At 40.0% G+C, this 20016-nt stretch overlaps 1 protein-coding gene across 3 annotated transcripts; it reads left to right on the plus strand.

Moving 5' to 3' along the window:
- Positions 1 to 923: 923 nt before the first annotated feature.
- Positions 924 to 19961, plus strand: hdgfl3 (HDGF like 3). Of its 3 annotated transcripts, none has more exons than XM_088920971.1 (6): positions 924 to 1401; positions 9304 to 9380; positions 10636 to 10774; positions 11129 to 11290; positions 15687 to 15867; positions 18776 to 19961. In XM_088920971.1, the coding sequence occupies exons 1-5, from the start codon at positions 1318 to 1320 to the stop codon at positions 15852 to 15854; spliced, it is 630 nt and encodes a 209-aa protein (XP_088777097.1). In that variant the 5' UTR covers positions 924 to 1317; the 3' UTR covers positions 15855 to 15867; positions 18776 to 19961. The 3 variants fall into 3 exon arrangements, with proteins under 3 accessions (XP_088777097.1, XP_088777099.1, XP_088777098.1); XM_088920973.1 differs by having other exon boundaries at positions 925 to 1401; positions 15687 to 15833; XM_088920972.1 differs by having other exon boundaries at positions 925 to 1401; positions 15690 to 15867.
- The last annotated feature ends 55 nt before the right edge of the window (positions 19962 to 20016 follow it).

The following is a 20016-nucleotide window of genomic DNA, read 5'->3' on the forward strand; positions in this document are numbered from 1 at the left end:
CTATCACTAGAGTCCAGCCTTACATACTCACTGACACTTCACAGTGGAGAACTTTATAATGTGCTGAGCCTGTCCCATGGTAATTTGATCAATATCCTAGCTTGAAACTAAAATCCACTTTGGCTCCACATTCCTGAAGGTTCTTCACTTCATGTGTCACACAAACTTCTCAGATATTCGAAGTATTAGGTGTTTGAGACCTGAACTGTTTCCTGGGCACAGTGACCAGAGCAAAGACTTTCACGGAAACATGTTTTTTTCCTATTCCTGACATGTTTTTGATACAGAAGCCTAACTTTTAAACTCTAATGCATGCATCCTGTAACATTTTATTTTTTTATTTATACATTTATATACCCTACAGCTTCCACTTGTATGTGTCATTTTTTCATGCTGGAACAGTAATCAGAATACCCAACATTCAGTTTCCATTTTCTTCTCATCTTAACTCACAGGAAATGACAACTTAGACTATTGTTTAACATTTTTGCAATTTCAGGCTCTAATCTTTATCCCCTTATACCTACCGTGCAACCGCAGAAGAAATGTGAGCTGCAAATACTTGCAGATAAAATATATCAATAAACAAATCTTTATTTTAATTCATGCATAAATTATATAATAACACTTTTTAAAGTTCCTTACTTAAATTGATTGTTAAAACCAGATGTTTGCAAAATGGCATTTATTGCTTTTTGCTTATTGTGCTGCTGTTTTACACCTCTCATTTTAAAATAAAATTTTGTAACACGTGATTTGCTTTTCTTTAAATGTTGAACAGCCTTCTCTTAAATATAACCATGAAATATTTGGTTTTTTAAAATTGGTCTTTTTCGACATAAAAAATAATCCGAGCAACTACAAAATAAAGGATAGTGAAAGTAAAAGTCAAATGTTTAAGGTCCCTGCCCGAAGAATAATTCTGAAAAAGAATCCATATTTTCTGTGTTCGGCAGACGTTCTGCGTTTCAAATGAATCTGGAAAGAATGAGAGGACCGCTTTAGCTTTCTCGTTCACACTGTGGCAAAACATCAAAGCCTATGAGGACAACGTTCACTGCTTTAGACGGCGATTGTATTCTCGTTGCGTATTTATATAGTTCTATCTGTTCATTTTAGTGTTGGTAAAATAAGAAGAAAGGGAAATTTCTCGGGCCCTTTCGTTCTTTTATTTATTTATTTCCATTTTTAAAAAAAAGGCTGCAGTCAAGCTATCAAAACACTGGTACGCGATCATTTTCATCTAATTTTTTGGTGACTGTTAAAAATAAATTTTAAAAATATATACAGATACTGTATATAAATATATTTTAAAACATGGCTCGTCCCCGGCCTCGGGAGTACAAAGCCGGAGATCTGGTTTTTGCTAAAATGAAAGGATACCCACACTGGCCAGCGAGGGTGAGTATGTGATATAGCCGGGGCTGAGAAGCAGGGAGGCGGGGTTGCTTGGGACAATACAGCCGGTGGAGGCAGCGGGATGCTGCTGTTGTGCTCGCATCGCGTTTTCTCCCCTGCTTCTGCTTCTCCGAACAAAAAATGCGCTTGGTTATTCTACCGTTCATTTCGAAGTTTATTCATTTTATTGCTGTAGTGTGTAAAAACCACAGCGTGTGTATGAAAAGGTAACCCGGTGTTGTTGTTTTTCGCCTTTTTTTTTCTGTGCTGATGGTGTATATGCAGTGAACATTTCAGCTGCGCCAAAGGCATCATTGAGCTCTTCTCCATCTTACCTTAGTTGCTGGAAAGCACGCTTCTGCTAACTTTCTTAGGTTAAAAAGGGAAACCATTTTAGAACCACGGGGATGTTTAAGGTCTGTAGTAGAGGAGGTTAATCAAAACCTGACACTGCTTTTAAATGTGTTTTAAAGCAAACGGCGAATTAAGTGACAAAACATCTTGATCCCGAGAGTTATTGACAAGGACTGTAACTGCACACCGGGATGGTGGGGCTCCTTCCTTAGGCGAGAATTGACCTGGCAATGGTTGTTTTGGCACAGGGCAGCAGTCAAACCTCAGTCCAAGGCCTTTATATTAGGACGTAAAATATGACAACATATAGAGTGCAAGTAAAGACCCCCTCCAAAAAAAAAAGTTGACCATTTTTGACAATAGAACATCGTTCTTAAGAGTTGGCAATCTGTACAGCCCCATAATCTTATAAATACAAAATAATTCACGCACTGAACAGGACTTCCCGAGTGCTGTAAACATTAGGGGGCTTTTCCACAGCTTTAGATTCATGTGTAGAACAATCGTGATTGTGTTTGCTTATTAAAAGGCAAGTGGTTGATTACTTTCTAACTTAGTGCTACTGTCACAGACTACACTGGAGCAGTTTTCTAGAGCAAATATGGAATTTTTTTAAGTAAAAATTTGACAAATATGCAGCAGGATGTTTAAGTACTATTTAATTATTAATTAAAAGGATATTGAGCCAGTGACTCAGACTGTGCTTCAGAATATGTGCAACATACAGCAGGTGTGACAGTGAGCTGGTCAAGATGTGTCTTTTTACACATAGGTCTGTTTATGCACTTGGAAGTCTTGGTTGAGGAAGGTGGCACTGGAATCATACCAAGATGGATTTTGTTGATGATGTTGGTGAAGTAGATCTGTGTGATTGTAAAATAGCTCTCTGTCCTTTGCCTTTGCCTTTTCTGAGTTGTTAAAGGTTCACACTAACCTAAGTGTCTTTGGGGGCTGATATTTCATTAGCACTGAGCTCAGAAAGCGACAGACGGGTATTAGAATCTGTTTTACCCTTTTCCAGTTGTGGTGGAGTTCACCACTGATAAATTTCTTAAATAATGATGTTTTCATTTTTAATATGGCTTATCTAAACTTTGTACAGATTGAATTTGAAGTTGATTTCTCATTGTAGTTATTTGTTGTCAGCCTTTACTCTACCTGAAAGAGAACCTTCATCTGTTTATTGTGATGAATCATCAAGCAAAATGGGAAAAAAAAAGATTTAAAACTTAGTGAGTCATTTATGAAGCGTAGTTTTTAATCACTGAACACTGTGCACTTTATAGAAACAAAAGGTTTCTACACTAAGATCACTGTTAACACTGGTGTATTACCTGTCTCTGTTACAGCAATAAGGGAATCATATAGTTTCTGTGATCCCATTGTTGGTTGGAGTATATCATGTACAGTATGGACATAGAATTGTTGTTTTTTTTCTGTGACAGGACAATCACAAGTTACAGCATTCTTCCCATTATCTATGGCTATCACAATAACAGTCCCTTTTTAGATAGCAGTAATAACTAGCGCCGAGGTCTTTGCAAAGCTGTGACCAAAGGAAGAGTAACATGGGTTTTGAAGCAGTTGCATTAAAACAGTATTACTTCACCAATTGTTCGTGAACATGTGCATCCAATGTGGTCACCACATTATAGAAGTAACAAAGAACATATTGCTGTTCTGGAATCAGCTAAGAGAAGAGTAACCAAATAGATTTTTGGTTTTAAGGGAATGTCCTACACTGACAGGCTGAAGGAACTGAACCTTCCTGGTCTTGACCAGAGAAGACTATGATGGAATCAGATCCTAGTATTCCATATCCTCAAAGGCACTGACAGCGCTAACCCAGTGGACTTCTTCAGAATTAGTGATCTTGTCTCTTTTGAAGCCGTTCTTATTTTCTTTTTCAAAATTAGTTTGTTTCTTCAGCGGTCTCGCCAGACTGGTGGGTAGCACAGGCCCCTGGAATCAAGGTTGCATCATTTCTTTGAAATCTTTTTTCTCCTGTAAGAAAAGTTACAAAAGCAGCCTTTCTACCTGGAAAAGCTGAGAAATGTTTAGGTCTGCTCACCTTTATGATTCCTTTTTCTGCACCAGTCTGGGATGGTCTAATACAGTGGACCGGCTTCCTCTGAAACCTGCTTCATTAACCCTTCCTCTGCCTTACACTGAGAACAGCAGAGCTGCCAATTCCAACAAAGAAAATACAACTGTCTGTAAGGACATCATAGAATTGCTGGTGATCTGGCAGCTGTAGCCCCCGACGAGCTTGTGGCACAACTGAGATTGTATCTAGCAGACATAGCCATTCATCTATTTTCCAATCTCTTTATCCAATACAGGGTCACAGGGGAGCTGGTGCTTGAGCTGGTGCCTAACCCAGCAAGCAGCTGGCACAAGAGAGAGTACACCCTGAATGCGTCACCAGTCCATCACAAACATAGACACGCACAGTCTCACACCAGGGCCAGTTTTCCGAGAAGCCAATTAACTGACCAGTATGTTTTTGGACTGTGGGAGGAAACCCATGTGAACACAAGGGAGAACATACAAACTCCAAGCTGATAGCAACAGCAGGTCTGGAATTGAATCCAGGGACCCAGCACTGTGAGGCACCCTCTAGCAGTCTTGTATATAGACTATACTGTATACTGTATACTGTATACTGTATACAGACTATACTGTCTAGACTGTAGCAGTCTTCAGGAATGGTTACACTTTGCAATCAGTGTTTTTTAGCAGATGAGTTGTCAATTTCTTCAACTTTAATCCAAGAGAAAAAAATTACAATTATGTCAATATAGAAATGTATCTGGAAAAATGTATCCTTATTAAATAACAAACCAGAAGTTTTGTTGTACAGTTGTTCAATTTCAATTGAAGAAGATCTCTTAAATACACTTTCACAGAAGCATGGCAATTAGTGCTTTGCAACTTCTTTAAAGAATAGTATTAATGAATCATGTTAATAAACGGGTATCTTGTTCTTTTCAGACCATCCTGAGTCTCATCAGAATTGAATGTGTTGTGTACATAAGGTTTTGTAACAGAGAATCAGGGATCAGGATGTGTTCAATTGCTGTTGACTTAATCAGTCCATACTCATTACATTACCCTCATTATATTCTTTCCCACAGCTCATCATAAAGAGGTGACTGGTGTTATTACTGTTGACCTCTGTATAAATTGCCTGTTGAGAGGCAGTTTCTCATTGCTCAATGTGCCTACTCCCTACTTCTCTATGGCACTCTTAGACTGTAAGTGATTAACTGGTATAAAGAAAACATTTTCTCAAGGGTGAATATATATGTTTAGCATCAGGTTTGGGAAAGGTTTGCAGTTTATATTGCATTTCCATAGCTACTCTAGTAACAGTTGCTTTCATTATACTGCATTATTCTAGGTACTGTATATAGCTCAATAAAATACAAGGAAGTTTTAAACCAAACACGTTCTTGAGGCAATTTCTGAAAAATATAAGTCCTGATTTCCAGATTAATCATGGATATTCAGTATTTTCTTATTATTTTAATGTTTTTTTTTTGCCGTTTTACTGTTGGTCAGGACTGAGCATTGTGCATCAGCCATCCAAAAGGCAGCAGCCAGAAGCCATCAGTAAATGGCCTTATAAAACACTGTGATTATCAAATTGTTAGTGATTAACATATACTCCCCCTTTTTCAACACGTGTGTACTGACTGTCACTTTGATGTTCAACATGAGCCAAGGCAAAGAAAGAAGTCACACTGGATCTCTATTGATCCACATTATTGGGTAATGTTTCTAGTGCACTGTCACTTTGTTTGGTTACCATGCAAAAAAAGAGTCTGGATTGTTCAACAGACTGTATGGATGGACAATCCATTTAGTCGCTCATTATAGGCAGTTCACTGCATGAGGTGTTTTAAGATGTCCTGCAGCTCTGATCCACAGAAAGATTCACCATAATGTGCTATGTCCTGAGCATCTTAAGTTTCTGGTGTGGAGATATCCCTTTATTTATTGCTACAGCAGACAGTCAATAGTTTATCCATATCCAAAAGTGCATTTCTGCTGGAAAACATCGGAACCATTTGAGTTCATGGCAAATTCAGAGAATATTCACCCATATGTAATGTTTAGCATTACTGGTTATAACTTATAGTCTTATGTGAGCACATCATTAATCCAGTGTCCTTTTCTTATCCATACAGTATGTCATCAAAACCACAATGCACATATCTCTCACTCTACGAGCACAATTGGGTTCAAAATTTGAATTCCCATTAAAATACATGGAAATGTACGTGCATTTCCTGCTTGTCTTTTAGGTCTGCCAAGAATTAGAGCATTTTAGAATACAAGAAAAGTTTTTGTGTGGAAGAGACAGGAATGACTCATTGTAAAGACTAATTATTAAATTACTAGAAAAGAGCGCACATCTGTGCTACAGTTCAGTATATACAGCACACTTTACACTGACCTCATGAAAACCTCGCAGATGAAATTAAATGAGCAAAAACTTAATTTCTTATTTTTAAGATGTGCATTCGGTTAAGCTTAAGCTGTAGAATTCCTACTTAATAACTCCTGGTTCTGTTTTATTTAGAAGCCCTTCTACAGCATGGCATAATAGTGTTGCATACAGTATATACTGCACCAATACCAAAGTACAGGAACACCAGGAAACAAATATAATCACAAGTCAGAGCGTGTACAAAAAAGTACATTACAGTGAAGTACAGTAATGGTAATACAGAAAGTGCATTGCAGTTCTGCACAGTGAAAAAATAAAAAAATAAATGTGTGATTGAAGCAGTATTTTAATTGCAGGCATATACAGGTAGTGTACATGCAGAGCAATAATGTAGACACCCTGTTGGTGCAAATTCCATGCTTGCAAAGAATAAGTGCAATAGTTCAATAACATGACAAGCTGAGAGTGAAATCCAGTGAGAGGCAGTGTCAAAGGTACTGAGGGATGTAGTTGAGAGCTGAGAGATCACTGGTGCTGTCTTAACCGAAGAGTCTAGAAGAGACACAAAAAAAGTGGTCAGGGACTAAGCAGGCCTTCCTAATTAACTTTTGCAATTTTCTAATTAATTTTTATGACTTCCTAATTAACGTTCACACAGAAAACTAAGATTGTACTCAGTCTGTGAAGGATCGGCTACCTGAGCTACAGGTAGTGGACAAAAAAGTGAAGCATTTGGGTTTCAATTCAGGAGGAACACCAAGCATATTGAAATTAAGGGCTTCCACACAGATGTGGCTCATTCATGAATTGAGCAAAATGGATCCCAGCATGTGTAGGGTCATGAATGAAAGCTCTGCAAAGGAAGAAGTAAAGCTTTCCATGCTGAAAAGCGAAGAAAAGAAACAATGTTCTTTGGGCTTCACAGCCGAATTGCTGTTTCTTTTCTTCTCTTTTCAGCTTTGCAGCCTACATATGCTGACGCAGCTACCTACTTATACTACTATGAAATCCTGGGCAGGCTGGGTTCCATATAATTTTGGATAGCACGGCTGTAAGAGGAGACCCCCAGAAATGTTGAAAGAGGGGTGATAGTTGAGGAGCATTTGGTAGGAGCTTTAGTGATTTAGATAGCCCAGCTTGCTGGTTTCATGAGCAGCGGATTCTGACGTCAGCATGGAACTCTGGGGGACAGGTATCCTCCGCAAAGGGGCATGTTGGAAGAAAGCACATATTCCACGTTGACGAAATCTGTGCATTGATTTGAACTGTGAGGCAAAACAGGGAAGCAGCTGCAATTTTCAACCTGGAACTGGAGCTACCATCAAAGACAGTTCACCAAGTTCTCCACAGTGTGGGGTACTATAGTTGGGTTGCACTGTCCAAACAGCTCATCACACCTGGCCATGCATGTCTGCGAGTCCAGTGGTGGAATAGCACGGGCTGTATACTAAAAGCAGTGGAGTAATGTGATAAGGTCAGATGAATCATCCTTCTCCGTGTTCTTGACAAACAGAGAAGTACACATGTAATGCCAGCCTAAAAACCTCAACAACCCTGAGTGTGTGATACCAATAGAGAAGGGTTCTCTTGGTGCCACTGGCACTTAATTGCTTGTTGTGGGGAGCATTCTCCTGCCATGCTTTAGATGAGCCCATTGAAGGCAAGAGCGAGGCTTAACACTACTTGATGGTGCTGAGTGATCATCTTCACCCCATCTTGGAGCATTTCTTTCCTGCTGGGAGGGGTGTCTTCCAGAATGGCATTGCTCCCATCCACAGAGCACATGTGGTCACCAAGCCTGACACTGGTGATAGCCACATGTCAGGGTCTTCTCAATCAGCAGGTTCAATCCCAATTGAGCATTTGAGCATGCGATAGTCTGGAATGATAACTTCAGGTATCAGTTTCAGCTTCACCATCTCCAAATTTCAGACACTGGTAGACTCCATGTCACAACCCACGCAGGCTGTACTGACCGCACATGGTGGTCCAGTGCCCTGTTAAGTGCGTTTGCTGTCATGTGTTTTCTCTGTTATCCCTATGTGCAATAGTTCTGCTAGTGTTTTATTGCTGCCAGCATTAGACTAGACCAGGGGATTCCCAGCTATTATTAAACACAGAACACCGTTTTCTGCAGATACATTATCAGCTGTATATTGCATACTGTACATACCTGTATACTGTAAATTAGTATTGATTTTAATTATAGTGGAACTATGTACTTTGCTGTTAAGTACAGGCAGATATATTCAGGTCCATTTTAATTAGAATTTAATATTTGTTGAATACATTTGAATTGATGCTTATGCTGTGAATTATCATATTAACTGCACAACAGGATAAGTACAGTACCTTTCTTACAGAGGAGAAATTTCCATTTTGATGTGATTTTAGATGCATTCCAGATGAGCTAATCATACCACTTGAGATTTTTTTCATTTTCTTCTTTCTTAATATGTATACATTGTCATTTTATTTAAAAAAAAACAGATATAAGGCAGAATGTGTCCATATTGGAAAGTTGTGTAGCAGTTTACCTCACGTAACACAATGAGCAATGTGGCTGGAGAGACATCTGTGAGACATCACTTTCTTTAACCCTTACTTCAAACCCTCACCACACCGAAGGAAGTAAATTCAAAATCACTGAAGAACAGATGGAAGATTTTTTTCTAGTTGGAAAGTCTATAACTGCCATACAGCTAGAGCATGGTCAGCAATAAACTGACAAGGACAGAATAGAAAAATGGCTGGCACTTAATTGCTTGCAGTTTTTGATAAATGTTTTGCAGGCAATACGGTGATTAAAAATGGTGCAGTCTTGCTTAAAAGCCATGCCCTCCACAATGCACTTTGTCCAGGGATCCCTTATGTGTGTTTCTGAAAGTCAGGTGAATAATTCTGTAGTCGAACCAAGAATGCTACAATACCACAAGTGGAAAAAAACTGACATCTCTTTTGGACGCAACTGGAAGGCAAAGGGTTAAACAGAATCAGAATATATTTCATCCCTTAGCTGCAGAGACTTTTTTTCCCATTTTGACTGTACAGATGAAATATTGCAGGCTTTTAACTCTCTCTGATTTGTTCAACAGATCGATGAACTACCGGAAGGTGCTGTAAAGCCACCTGCAAATAAATATCCCATTTTCTTCTTTGGGACTCATGAAACGTATGTATACACACCTGATACTTTTCACATGGGATCTAAACTAGACCTAAAAAAAAATTGTTGCTCCACAGTCATACTTCAGTGGCACAGATAGAGTGTTCCTGTGTCTATTGCAGTTTTTCTAGGTTTTGAAAATGATGATTGAGTGTTGATTAGTTTTGGTGCCTGTAAAGTATGAAGTTTGCTGTTGGCATATGAAAAGGCAAGTTTCAATAGAGAAACTGATAATTCCTAGGATTGACGTGTTCTTGTTTTTCATGCTGGAATTTGTATTAGTTTTACACTGAAGCTGACTACAGATGTTCGGGTTGTATAGCATAATTATGTCTTGTTATTGCTAATAAATGTATTTCATATGATGCAGTCTAAAATGTACACATCTATACTAGTTCCAGTATGATCTTTTTTATTCGTTTTTCATATAGACTGCTTGGACCATCCAGTTAATTTGCATAAGTCTTACAAATACTTGTCATACAAAATGCATAACTGAAAGTCTATGGATTGTTTTATTTGGTTGTTACAAATAACACTTGTGATACACCCAAGGACAAGGTGATATAACAGGATCTTTAAAATAGAGGCTTCTAGTTAAAAAAAACACACAGACACAGCCAAGATACAAAGATACAAAACCAGTGTGGGAGAACAAATCAAAAACAAAACCTAAGCTCCTCTTTCATCTACTCAGACACTTGCAACATACCTTTTTAATAATAGCTTGGCAGCTAACCTGCTTACTGGAGTTCACAATAACATCTCTCTCTGAAATATAAAACAGCTTCTAAAGTTTCTTGCAAAACTCACATCCCTATGTCTGAGCATCATTCGTCGCTCACATTGTTCTCCCCCTGGTGCCATATAGAACAGTAAATCTGTCCTCTATCACCAGGCAGCAGTTGTGCAGTAAATAAAGAAGCCTCCTCTTCCTGGTTTTTAAATCATCAGCCAATTGTCATCTTCCAAATGGTCAGGTGACTTGAGGGTGGCAGGACATTCCCCGAACAGCTTTCTGGGGAATGTAGTTCAATCAAAAACTTCCATTTTGACTGAAGTTGCCTTCCCCTAACAAACTGCATTGGTGAACTCGGATTAGCTTTGGAACAATAGTAAATTAAAGTAGAAGATTTGTATTAAAAGTAGCAGAATATTTAAAACACTTTTAAAATATGTGTTTACCAAATTGTCTGTGTTGTTTTGTGCTTAACACACAGTAGTGTCTGGGCTCTACTTGTGCATTATTCTCCTATTACAGTGCATTTCTCAGTCCAAAGGATCTTTTTCCGTACAAGGAGTACAAAGACAAGTTCGGAAAGTCAAATAAGAGGAAAGGATTTAATGAAGGCCTGTGGGAAATCGAGAACAATCCTGGGGTCAAGTTTACTGGTTATCAGGTGGGGCCACATTTCTCAAAGAAATTTCAGCTCTTCTTTATGATGCGGGATGGAAGTCCTCTGATGAAGGGAAAAAGGTCTCCTGCTTCTTTTATTTGAAGTTATTAAAATGATTTTCTAATATTAATCTTACTTTTTTTCTCTTCTAATATTATTCTTACTCTAGATAGCTTTTGAGAGCAATCCAAAAAGATGAGTTTGTTGGGTTTTTTTGTATTTTGTTCTCTGTGTTCTTCCATGTCTTATGTCTCTGACTGGCTGTGATGCTGGGATCAGCGTCACTGATTTTCAGATGTATAGTGCTCCCTGTTTGTAAACACGCACATGGCGTTGTGCATCCCTTCCCTCTTGCAGGCTATACAGCAACAGAGCTCCTCGGAGACTGAAGGGGAAGGTGGGAACACCGCTGACGCCAGCAGCGAGGGGGAGGAGGGCGACTCGATAGAGGAGGATGGGAAGGGCAAGAGGAAGGGCGACAAGGCTGGCTCCAAACGGAAAAAGACAGCATCTTCCAAGGTAAAACCAGAGGCAGAGGCGTGCTTTACAGATGTGTCGCTGCATGTCTTTGGAAATATTCTGTGGAGTTTATCACATGTTTGAAAGGAAGGTTAATCCCAATCACACCTACTTCCTCTCTCCTACTTATTTATGTCTTGCACCCAGGGCTTCCCTTTGTTTATCTGTCTCATACCTCTCCTGCCGGTACCAACAGCAGCCTTGCAGCAGCTAACCAGCTCATTCCATCTGAAAGTCCAGAGGGTTTCAGTCCGCCTTGTCCTTACAGTCAGGCTGCCATTCTCTCAGCTGGAGCTAGTTACTCCAAATAACGTCTGCTACATTCATCTCTCTGTCACGTTCATTAGGCTCTATCCCAACTACTGAAATGCATGCTATATGCCAGCTTGAGAGGGCGCACAGTAAAATCCAGGGATTCCTGCTGAGGTACAGGGTGGGTAATGCAGGAGCCCACAAATAAATATAGAATACGGGCCCAAATAGACAGTGATGTCACATGAAGAACAGGAGGGAATGACTTTCCCTACTGAAGAGAATAATAAACCCCTCTGGGGTCAGCAGAGAAACCAAAGAACGTTTGCAGCATCGAGATCAAAACATGGCTGTGCACAGGACAGTCAGCTAACAGAACAGCTGAGGGCCTCTGGTAGCCAGAGGGCTGCTGTCACTGTTCCAGGTCACCTGTCATGCGGTTTGTCACACAGCAGCTCATCTCACACTGTCACAGCACTTATGCCCGACTTGTATTGTCAGCGGAGAGCACTGGAAAGTAATCAGACCATTCCAGCAGACGATGTCTTCCCAGGAAATCCTTTTCAAGTGTGTTAGAGTCCAGCTGGCTTTCAGACAGCGACAGTCTTAAAGTACTGATAATCTTAAAACACTCCCACACGATGGATCACAATGCAAATTCTTTTTTTTTTTGCATTCTCATGCGATTCCCATGGCACACACACAAATTCCTTTTTATGGGTGCAATACCAAAGAGAGGAGAGAAAAGGAACGGTCCCAGTCCATAAGGCAAAGTACACTTATTCCAGTTCAAACCTCCAAAACCCCTTTGTGATTAGAGAAGTTCCACAGCAGTAGAAAAAAACACACAACATTCACACATAAAAACACAGAGCTGAGGCAACACCTTTTAACCCAGCAAAGTCTTCCTCGTTGTTCCCATGGACAGTTCCTTGTTTCAAACACCTCATCAGTAATTATGGGCAGTCGTGTGTGTGGCTCTTTGTGTTGTGTTGGTTGCAGCTTTGCTGCTCAGCATCTCTGGTTTGTCCATATTTTGAATGGCCACCAAAAGCTACCTTCAACAGGACAGGTGGACCGAAATTGGGCATACTAACAAGCAAAGCGATTAAAGACAAGTTTAAGGGGCTCTGTTTTGTTTTTGTTACCCAGGTAATTGGCTTTGGAACTTTAAATCTGTATGTTTTTGTGGAAGCTGTCCATTTTAATATGGTCACTATAGTAAAAACACTTTTGTATGTACTGGAAAATCACAGAACATGAATTTTGTAGAAGTGTTGTACATACTGTACGAAATGGCATTAAATTAAATTAAGTTTGTAAGAAAAAGTTTTAATAGGGAGGAATTTTACCTCTTGTTCATTTGACTTATTACCCCTGTGTTTTTAACATCTTTATTAGAATGTTCTGCCATACAAATTACAAAAATTGACTGTAAATATCTTTCTGTGGGGCAAATGTTCAAATATAAACTAGTTTGTGACATAAAGGTGATGTAATTATGTCCTGAAAGTTAACTGCCGTAGTAAATGTTGTCCTGAAATAGGTCAATTCCTGTACTAATTAACTTGGAACCAAGTATCAAAGATGCAGTTTCAACTTTGATATTCCACTGAGTCCTGTGCATTAATCAAAAATGCAAGTTTTTCTTTTTCCTTGTTGTCTGTGATATTTTTGGTTTTACTAACAGGACCAAGGCTTTCATCTTAAAAGAATTTGTCTTGCCAAGTTCATACACAAACATAAATCATTAAAACCGCAGTGGAAGCATGTGTATTGAATTGAAAGTTGAGGCAGTTCGTTGTCACATCTGGTACTGCTGATTAAATTTGGCATACAGATAGGCAGACATTATGAAGCAATTGCAGGAAATGATTTGCTTTAGCCTTTAATATTTCTGTAGAGCTAAGGAAAATGAGTTTTGTGCTCAGTGTTTTTCAAACCCCTGTGCTGAGCCACACAATATATAATTATAGGACTAATAATGATGTTACTACTGTAACTTTTAGTGTATTACTGCTAATTGCTCCACTTGCTGGCAGTAATAAATCATATTGAACTACAGTACAGTACCTGTTATTTGTGTTTCAGTTCAAAGTAAGTTAACAGAAAGCAAGCCATGATAAGATTTTTAAAAAAGCCAAAGGGTAGTTTACTTAGGCTTCGATTATACAGGTGTGCCTGTTATTATGAAGGCTGAAATTCTATATGCCAACAGCACCCTTTAAATGAAAGATGAAAGAGTTTCCATGTAAGCCGCTGTGTTTGTCTCCAGTGGAATAACAAGGAGAAGAGAAAGGAGTACTGCAGGTAGTACTGCAGGTAGGTGAAATGATTTGAATGAGGCGACACCCCAGCTCCAAAATGAAACAAACTGAACGGGGAGTGGGGGGGGTTCTCAGACCTTTTTCTCTCCTGAGCACTTGCTTAGCAACCACTGTTGCTTAGCAACTGTGCTGTGTTAAATTCTCGCATTTTCCAGGGACTTGGTAGAAGTAGACACTTCTGTCTTAAAAGCGGGATAGTTTACAGTAGCATCCTCTTCTTTGGTGTAGTTCAGATGTCTTTTTTGTGTTTTGCATAGGAACCGACTTCCCCCTGCAGTTTCCTATAGAAGGGACTTCCAGATGTAATTCATTTCTGTAATCTGGGCTTGATTTGAAATTTACTATATAATGCTTGATTTGCAGATAGCTTTGAGACACGCCTTTTTATTAAAGAAATAAGTCACTTCCTCCTTTTTATGCCGGTCGGGTTTGAATTCAGGATGTGTTTCTGTTGTCTTGTTGACAGTGGGGAGCAGGTGGGAGTGCTCATGGAATGCAGAACTGCTATGACTGGCAAGCTGTGAATGTGACAGGGTTACTTCCATATTATTTATCGAGTAAACAAAGTGTTAGGATTATGAAAATGCCAGTAGAAATACAGACACACAAAAAAACATGTAACCTTTTTTATTTTGATTTTCATTTTGTTCCTAAACTTCTCCAAAAAGATGAACACTGAGCACCATATCAAACTTTTACGCATCCAACATTTATGCTTTTATTTAGATCAAATTTAGATCATTATAAGAAGTTTTCCCCTCCCTCCCCAGACTGGGCTATAATCGGACCCCTGCCAGACTTTCATGTATTCTGTCCAGATATCCAAAGTGGCATCGCTGGGTTTATATATTCTGACACTGGAGAGCTCTAGCATCGTTATGTCCCTGAAGTATCATTTCCGTATCGGAAGGCCATGAGGAGAGAGCCAATGCTGTGTTATCAGTTTCTTTGCCGCAGTCAAACCAGAGAGCAGTTGACGCTGCTTTAACTGAAGTTGTGAGTAAACATTAAACAGTAGCACAGCTGGTTCCGCTGGTATGATTCTTTCAACTGTTCCCAACAGCATGATATATCAGGTGACCCTAAAAACAACTGACCTATGTGCATTCCTAAAACGTGTGCTTGAATGTACCATCTGTGCTGAGAGTAAAGAGCTTGCATAGAGGGTCTGGGGCAACTCCCATCCCATATCTTTTGCAAGATGTCCAGTAGGGTCTATGACATAATTGAAAATGAATGGGTTGTGGTGGTTAGGATTTTTAGAAGTATTAAATAGTTTGTCCCAAATTACAATCTAACCCTTTTACTAAATTCAGATCTTTTCCCTGCAGTTTTAGTAAATTCAGTGGTGTGAATGAAGCTTTAAGCAGGTGAGAATATTTAGTGGAGACCAGTCCCTTAGAGGAACTGCCCAAGACCCAGTCCTCTATGGGATGTACTGTAAGTTTGGATCCCCAGGAAACTCAATAAGCTTCAAAAACAGAGCCTTGTATTTTAATATGTGACATTGGTTTCTGGAAATTGATAAGCCTGCTTTACTGTATACTGTATGTCTTTAAGGATATTAACATTTATTTGTTATTAATGAAAATACTTTAAATAACTGTGTAACTGTCCCTGAAAGAAGAGTACTGCTGGTAGACTCTCTCTAAAGGAATCAAGGTCTTTTTTGCAATCAAGTACAGTATTCTCATATCAAATACCCGACGCCCACTTGTAGGGTGGGTAGGGCGATGATACAGGACTAGAGCTCCACCATTTTGCTGTTAGAGAGACACTTGTAGGGTGTGCGGTTAAGCTGTGCTGTGTTTCCCCAGAAGTCTTCTAAGCTGTCGAGGAAGTCTTCGGGGGAAGAGGATGTGGATAAAGACAGTAAGGAGGATGAACACAAGAGCAGTTCAGAGGCTGGAGACCCCGACAATGACACACGAAATGCTTCGGAAAGCAAGAAAGCCGGCGAAGGGGTAAATTCTCGGCACATTTAAGTTTGGTTTTGAAGTACGTCTCAATTCTACTTATCTGCTATACATTAAAATGTCCTGCATTTGTAGCATTAAGTAAAGTAGCAGTATTGACAAGACTGACCATTTTAAACTTGCATTAAAAAGTGTTTTCAAGCTGTCTGGCTGGACCAATGCTCCCTGTTCAACATTTCAGCTTCACCGAGGGCTTATTGCTTTCCGTAGATATCTTATTAGTATCTTCTTTAGCCTTGGGACACTGCTTTCATGTGTTCAAAAAGTTAAAGTAATGCACTGTATGTAGTTATATTTTTTGCGCATTAAACGTTAAAAAACACTGATCTATTAAATGATACCAATGAAATGCTGTCACTGTTTGCTGTATGGTGTCTGTTTCGAGCTGTTAGCATCCTGATAAAATAGAAATTAAGGAAATTTGCTTGTTTCGACAAAGATTATTTGCAATGTGTTACACCTGTCATGCGTTACTGCTACACGTTTAATATCTTGGGTTCTTACACTATTAGTGTTTTAAAAGAGAATAACGTCTTCAAATCTGGACAGTGTGTCCTGGTGACCTATGCACCTATGCAAGGTGTAACCGATTGTATTAAAAAATAATTAAATGTAAATCAACTGAGAACATTTTCTAGTTTACAGTGATTACCTGTAGACCATTTATAATATATAAATGTATTTTACTGGACCAATGTGACTGAAGTACCTTGCTAAAGGGTGCAATGTCCTACCTGGGATCTGAATGTACACCCTTCCAGTACAATTTCAGAATTCTGAACGCCACTGCACACTACTGATACAGCCCCATCACTGCACACTGCTGATACAGCATCACCACTGCACACTGTTGATACAGCCCCGTCACTGCACACTGTTGATACAGCCCCAACACAGCACGCTGCTGATACAGCATCACCACAGCGCACAGCTGATACAGCACCACTACAGCGCACAGCTGATACAGCACCACCACAGCGCACAGCTGATACAGCACCATCACTGCACACTGCTGATACAGCACCATCACTGCACACTGCTGATACAGCACCATCACTGCACACTGCTGATACAGCACCATCACTGCACACTGCTGATACAGCACCACCACAGCGCACAGCTGATACAGCACCACCACAGCGCACAGCTGATACAGCATCACCACTGCACACTGCTGATACAGCACCACCACAGCGCACAGCTGATACAGCACCATCACTGCACACTGCTGATACAGCACCATCACTGCACACTGCTGATACAGCACCACCACAGCGCACAGCTGATACAGCACCACCACAGCGCACAGCTGATACAGCATCACCACTGCACACTGCTGATACAGCACCACCACAGCGCACAGCTGATACAGCACCACCACAGCGCACAGCTGATACAGCACCATCACTGCACACTGCTGATACAGCACCATCACTGCACACTGCTGATACAGCACCACCACAGCACACTGCTGATACAGCACCACCACAGCACACTGCTGATACAGCACCACCACAGCACACTGCTGATACAGCATCACCACTGCACACTGCTGATACAGCACCATCACTGCACACTGCTGATACAGCACCATCACTGCACACTGCTGATACAGCACCACCACAGCGCACAGCTGATACAGCATCACCACTGCACACTGCTGATACAGCACCACCACAGCGCACAGCTGATACAGCACCATCACTGCACACTGCTGATACAGCACCATCACTGCACACTGCTGATACAGCACCATCACTGCACACTGCTGATACAGCACCACCACAGCGCACAGCTGATACAGCATCACCACTGCACACTGCTGATACAGCACCACCACAGCGCACAGCTGATACAGCACCACCACAGCGCACAGCTGATACAGCACCATCACTGCACACTGCTGATACAGCACCATCACTGCACACTGCTGATACAGCACCACCACAGCACACTGCTGATACAGCACCACCACAGCACACTGATGATACAGCACCACCACAGCGCACAGCTGATACAGCACCACCACTGCACACTGCTGATACAGCACCACCACTGCACACTGCTGATACAGCATCATCACTGCACACTGCTGATACAGCATCATCACTGCACACTGCTGATACAGCACCATCACTGCACACTGCTGATACAGCATCACCACTGCACACTGCTGATACAGCACTATCACTGTGCACAGCTGATACAGCACCACCACAGCGCACAGCTGATACAGCACCACCACAGCGCACAGCTGATACAGCACCACCACTGCACACTGCTGATACAGCACCACCACAGCGCACAGCTGATACAGCACCATCACTGCACACTGCTGATACAGCACCATCACTGCACACTGCTGATACAGCATCACCACTGCACACTGCTGATACAGCACCATCACTGCACACTGCTGATACAGAAACACCACTTTTTTTCCATGAAGCAGAAACACATTGATAAACACTGCTGCAGAGACATGTACAGTATATAATTTACTGCTTCACAGCCCTTCTGAATTACAGCTTGACAGGGGAGCCAATCTAAGAAACCTACATTATTTCCATCAGGTGAAGAGTGAATATGGAGTCTTAAGTATTTCTTAGTCCTCTCAGACATGGATTAAGATTCAGGCTCATGTCCTATGTTGTTTGAACGTGCACTTTGTTTCCGTGAAACTACAAGAGACAGATCTGATCATAAGGTCATAAACAACAGTGCTGATGAGAATAAGTCTCATTTAAATTTCAAAGTATACAGATGTTCTATTGTTTTTTTGTTGATACTGCTAGAGTTTTGTTTTAAAAAACTGCATGTAGTTACCAAAAAAGCTTTGTGCCTGTTCTGTGTCTTTCTCCTAGCTTATATTTAAGACAACAGTTTGGTTTTCTTTCTGTAATGTCAATATTTATTTTTATTTTTTCCAGACCTAATAACTCAGCGAAGAACGCTAAATGTTGAGGAAACCCCTTAAGGGAGTCGTTAATTGTGGCTGTCAAGTGTTATTGGAGTTGTGAAATTATCATTGCTTTTCCATTGTCAACAATAGAACCGGCTCGCCCATTAGTAAAAGCTACCTACTTTCATTGCAATATGTCAAAAGGATCGAATGGTCTTTTTCACATTCAAACTACAACCTCTTCCAAGTTCACTCATCTGTACCATTACAGTTCCTTAGACTGTGTTAGCATGTGATCACAGCTAACAAGGATGTTGTTTTCTTCTAAAAAGAAAATTTGTAAAAGACTTTCAGAAACACACACAATCCGTATAGTCTGTATTGCTATGTTCAGATCATTTACTTGTATAGTATTAAAAAAAACTGCATTCTGAGACAAAATAGAAAATGGACTATCCTCAAGAACATTGTCTGTAAAACTCTTTCACTGCATTATACATTCATTTGTAAAACAGAATGAAGTAAATTGTAGGATCAGTATAGAAAGCATTGTGCACAAAATTCAGATAACCATTTCAATATTATGATTGTTGTTGATTGCTTAGAATATAGGAGCTTCTGTTCTATGTAAACAGCAGTTCTCTTGCTTTTATAAGGAAAAGTTAAATCTGAATTTTCTGTACATCTGTGGAAGGTTGTTTTTTCAACTTTGAGAAATGTACAATTTTTGAGACAAACTCTTGGTCTACTTAAAGCGATCTCATATTTGTTTCAGGTCCATTATTCATTGTCTGCTGTTTTTAGGCACACAAGTCTGTCTGAAAATTAGTTATTTCCATTATTTCATTATTTTTTCTTTATACCCTACACTTGGAGAACAAGCTCACAATGGGCATCTGGACAACAAGCAGAAATTCTGCATTTCCCTCAACACATTTACAGCATTTCCGTATCCAGAAGCATTCCATTAACATTTTCTAAGTTACTTTTGCTTTGCTATTTTTGTCAATAGAAAGGATATATTCTATTTATTTTTTGATGCTATTAAGATGTGGGGAGAAGCTATCTCACTCTTTACGATTTTTTTGTTTTAATCTTTGTTATGCTTGTAATTGGAGATTGTTTTACATATTCAAGGTTTGTAGTTAAGTGTAAAAATGGTTTTTGCTGTTTATGGAAAAGAATTTTACAGAATAAAATAATTGGAATGCAAAGCGCGTTATGATATCCATGTTTTACACAGCAATAGTATCATTTCCCACCTCTGAC

The sequence above is a fragment of the Atractosteus spatula genome, chromosome 7, assembly GCF_055471065.1.
Source record: "Atractosteus spatula isolate fAtrSpa1 chromosome 7, fAtrSpa1.hap1, whole genome shotgun sequence".
In the NCBI taxonomy this organism is placed as follows: domain Eukaryota; kingdom Metazoa; phylum Chordata; class Actinopteri; order Semionotiformes; family Lepisosteidae; genus Atractosteus; species Atractosteus spatula.

Coding starts and splice junctions, on each gene's coding strand:
- hdgfl3 (XM_088920971.1), top strand. CDS start 1,318: ATGGCTCGTCCCCGGCCTCGGGAGTACAAAGCCGGAGATCTGGTTTTT. Junction 9,381..10,635: donor TTCTTTGGGACTCATGAAAC/GTATGTATACAC, acceptor CTCCTATTACAG/TGCATTTCTCAGTCCAAAGG. Junction 10,775..11,128: donor TCAAGTTTACTGGTTATCAG/GTGGGGCCACAT, acceptor TCCCTCTTGCAG/GCTATACAGCAACAGAGCTC.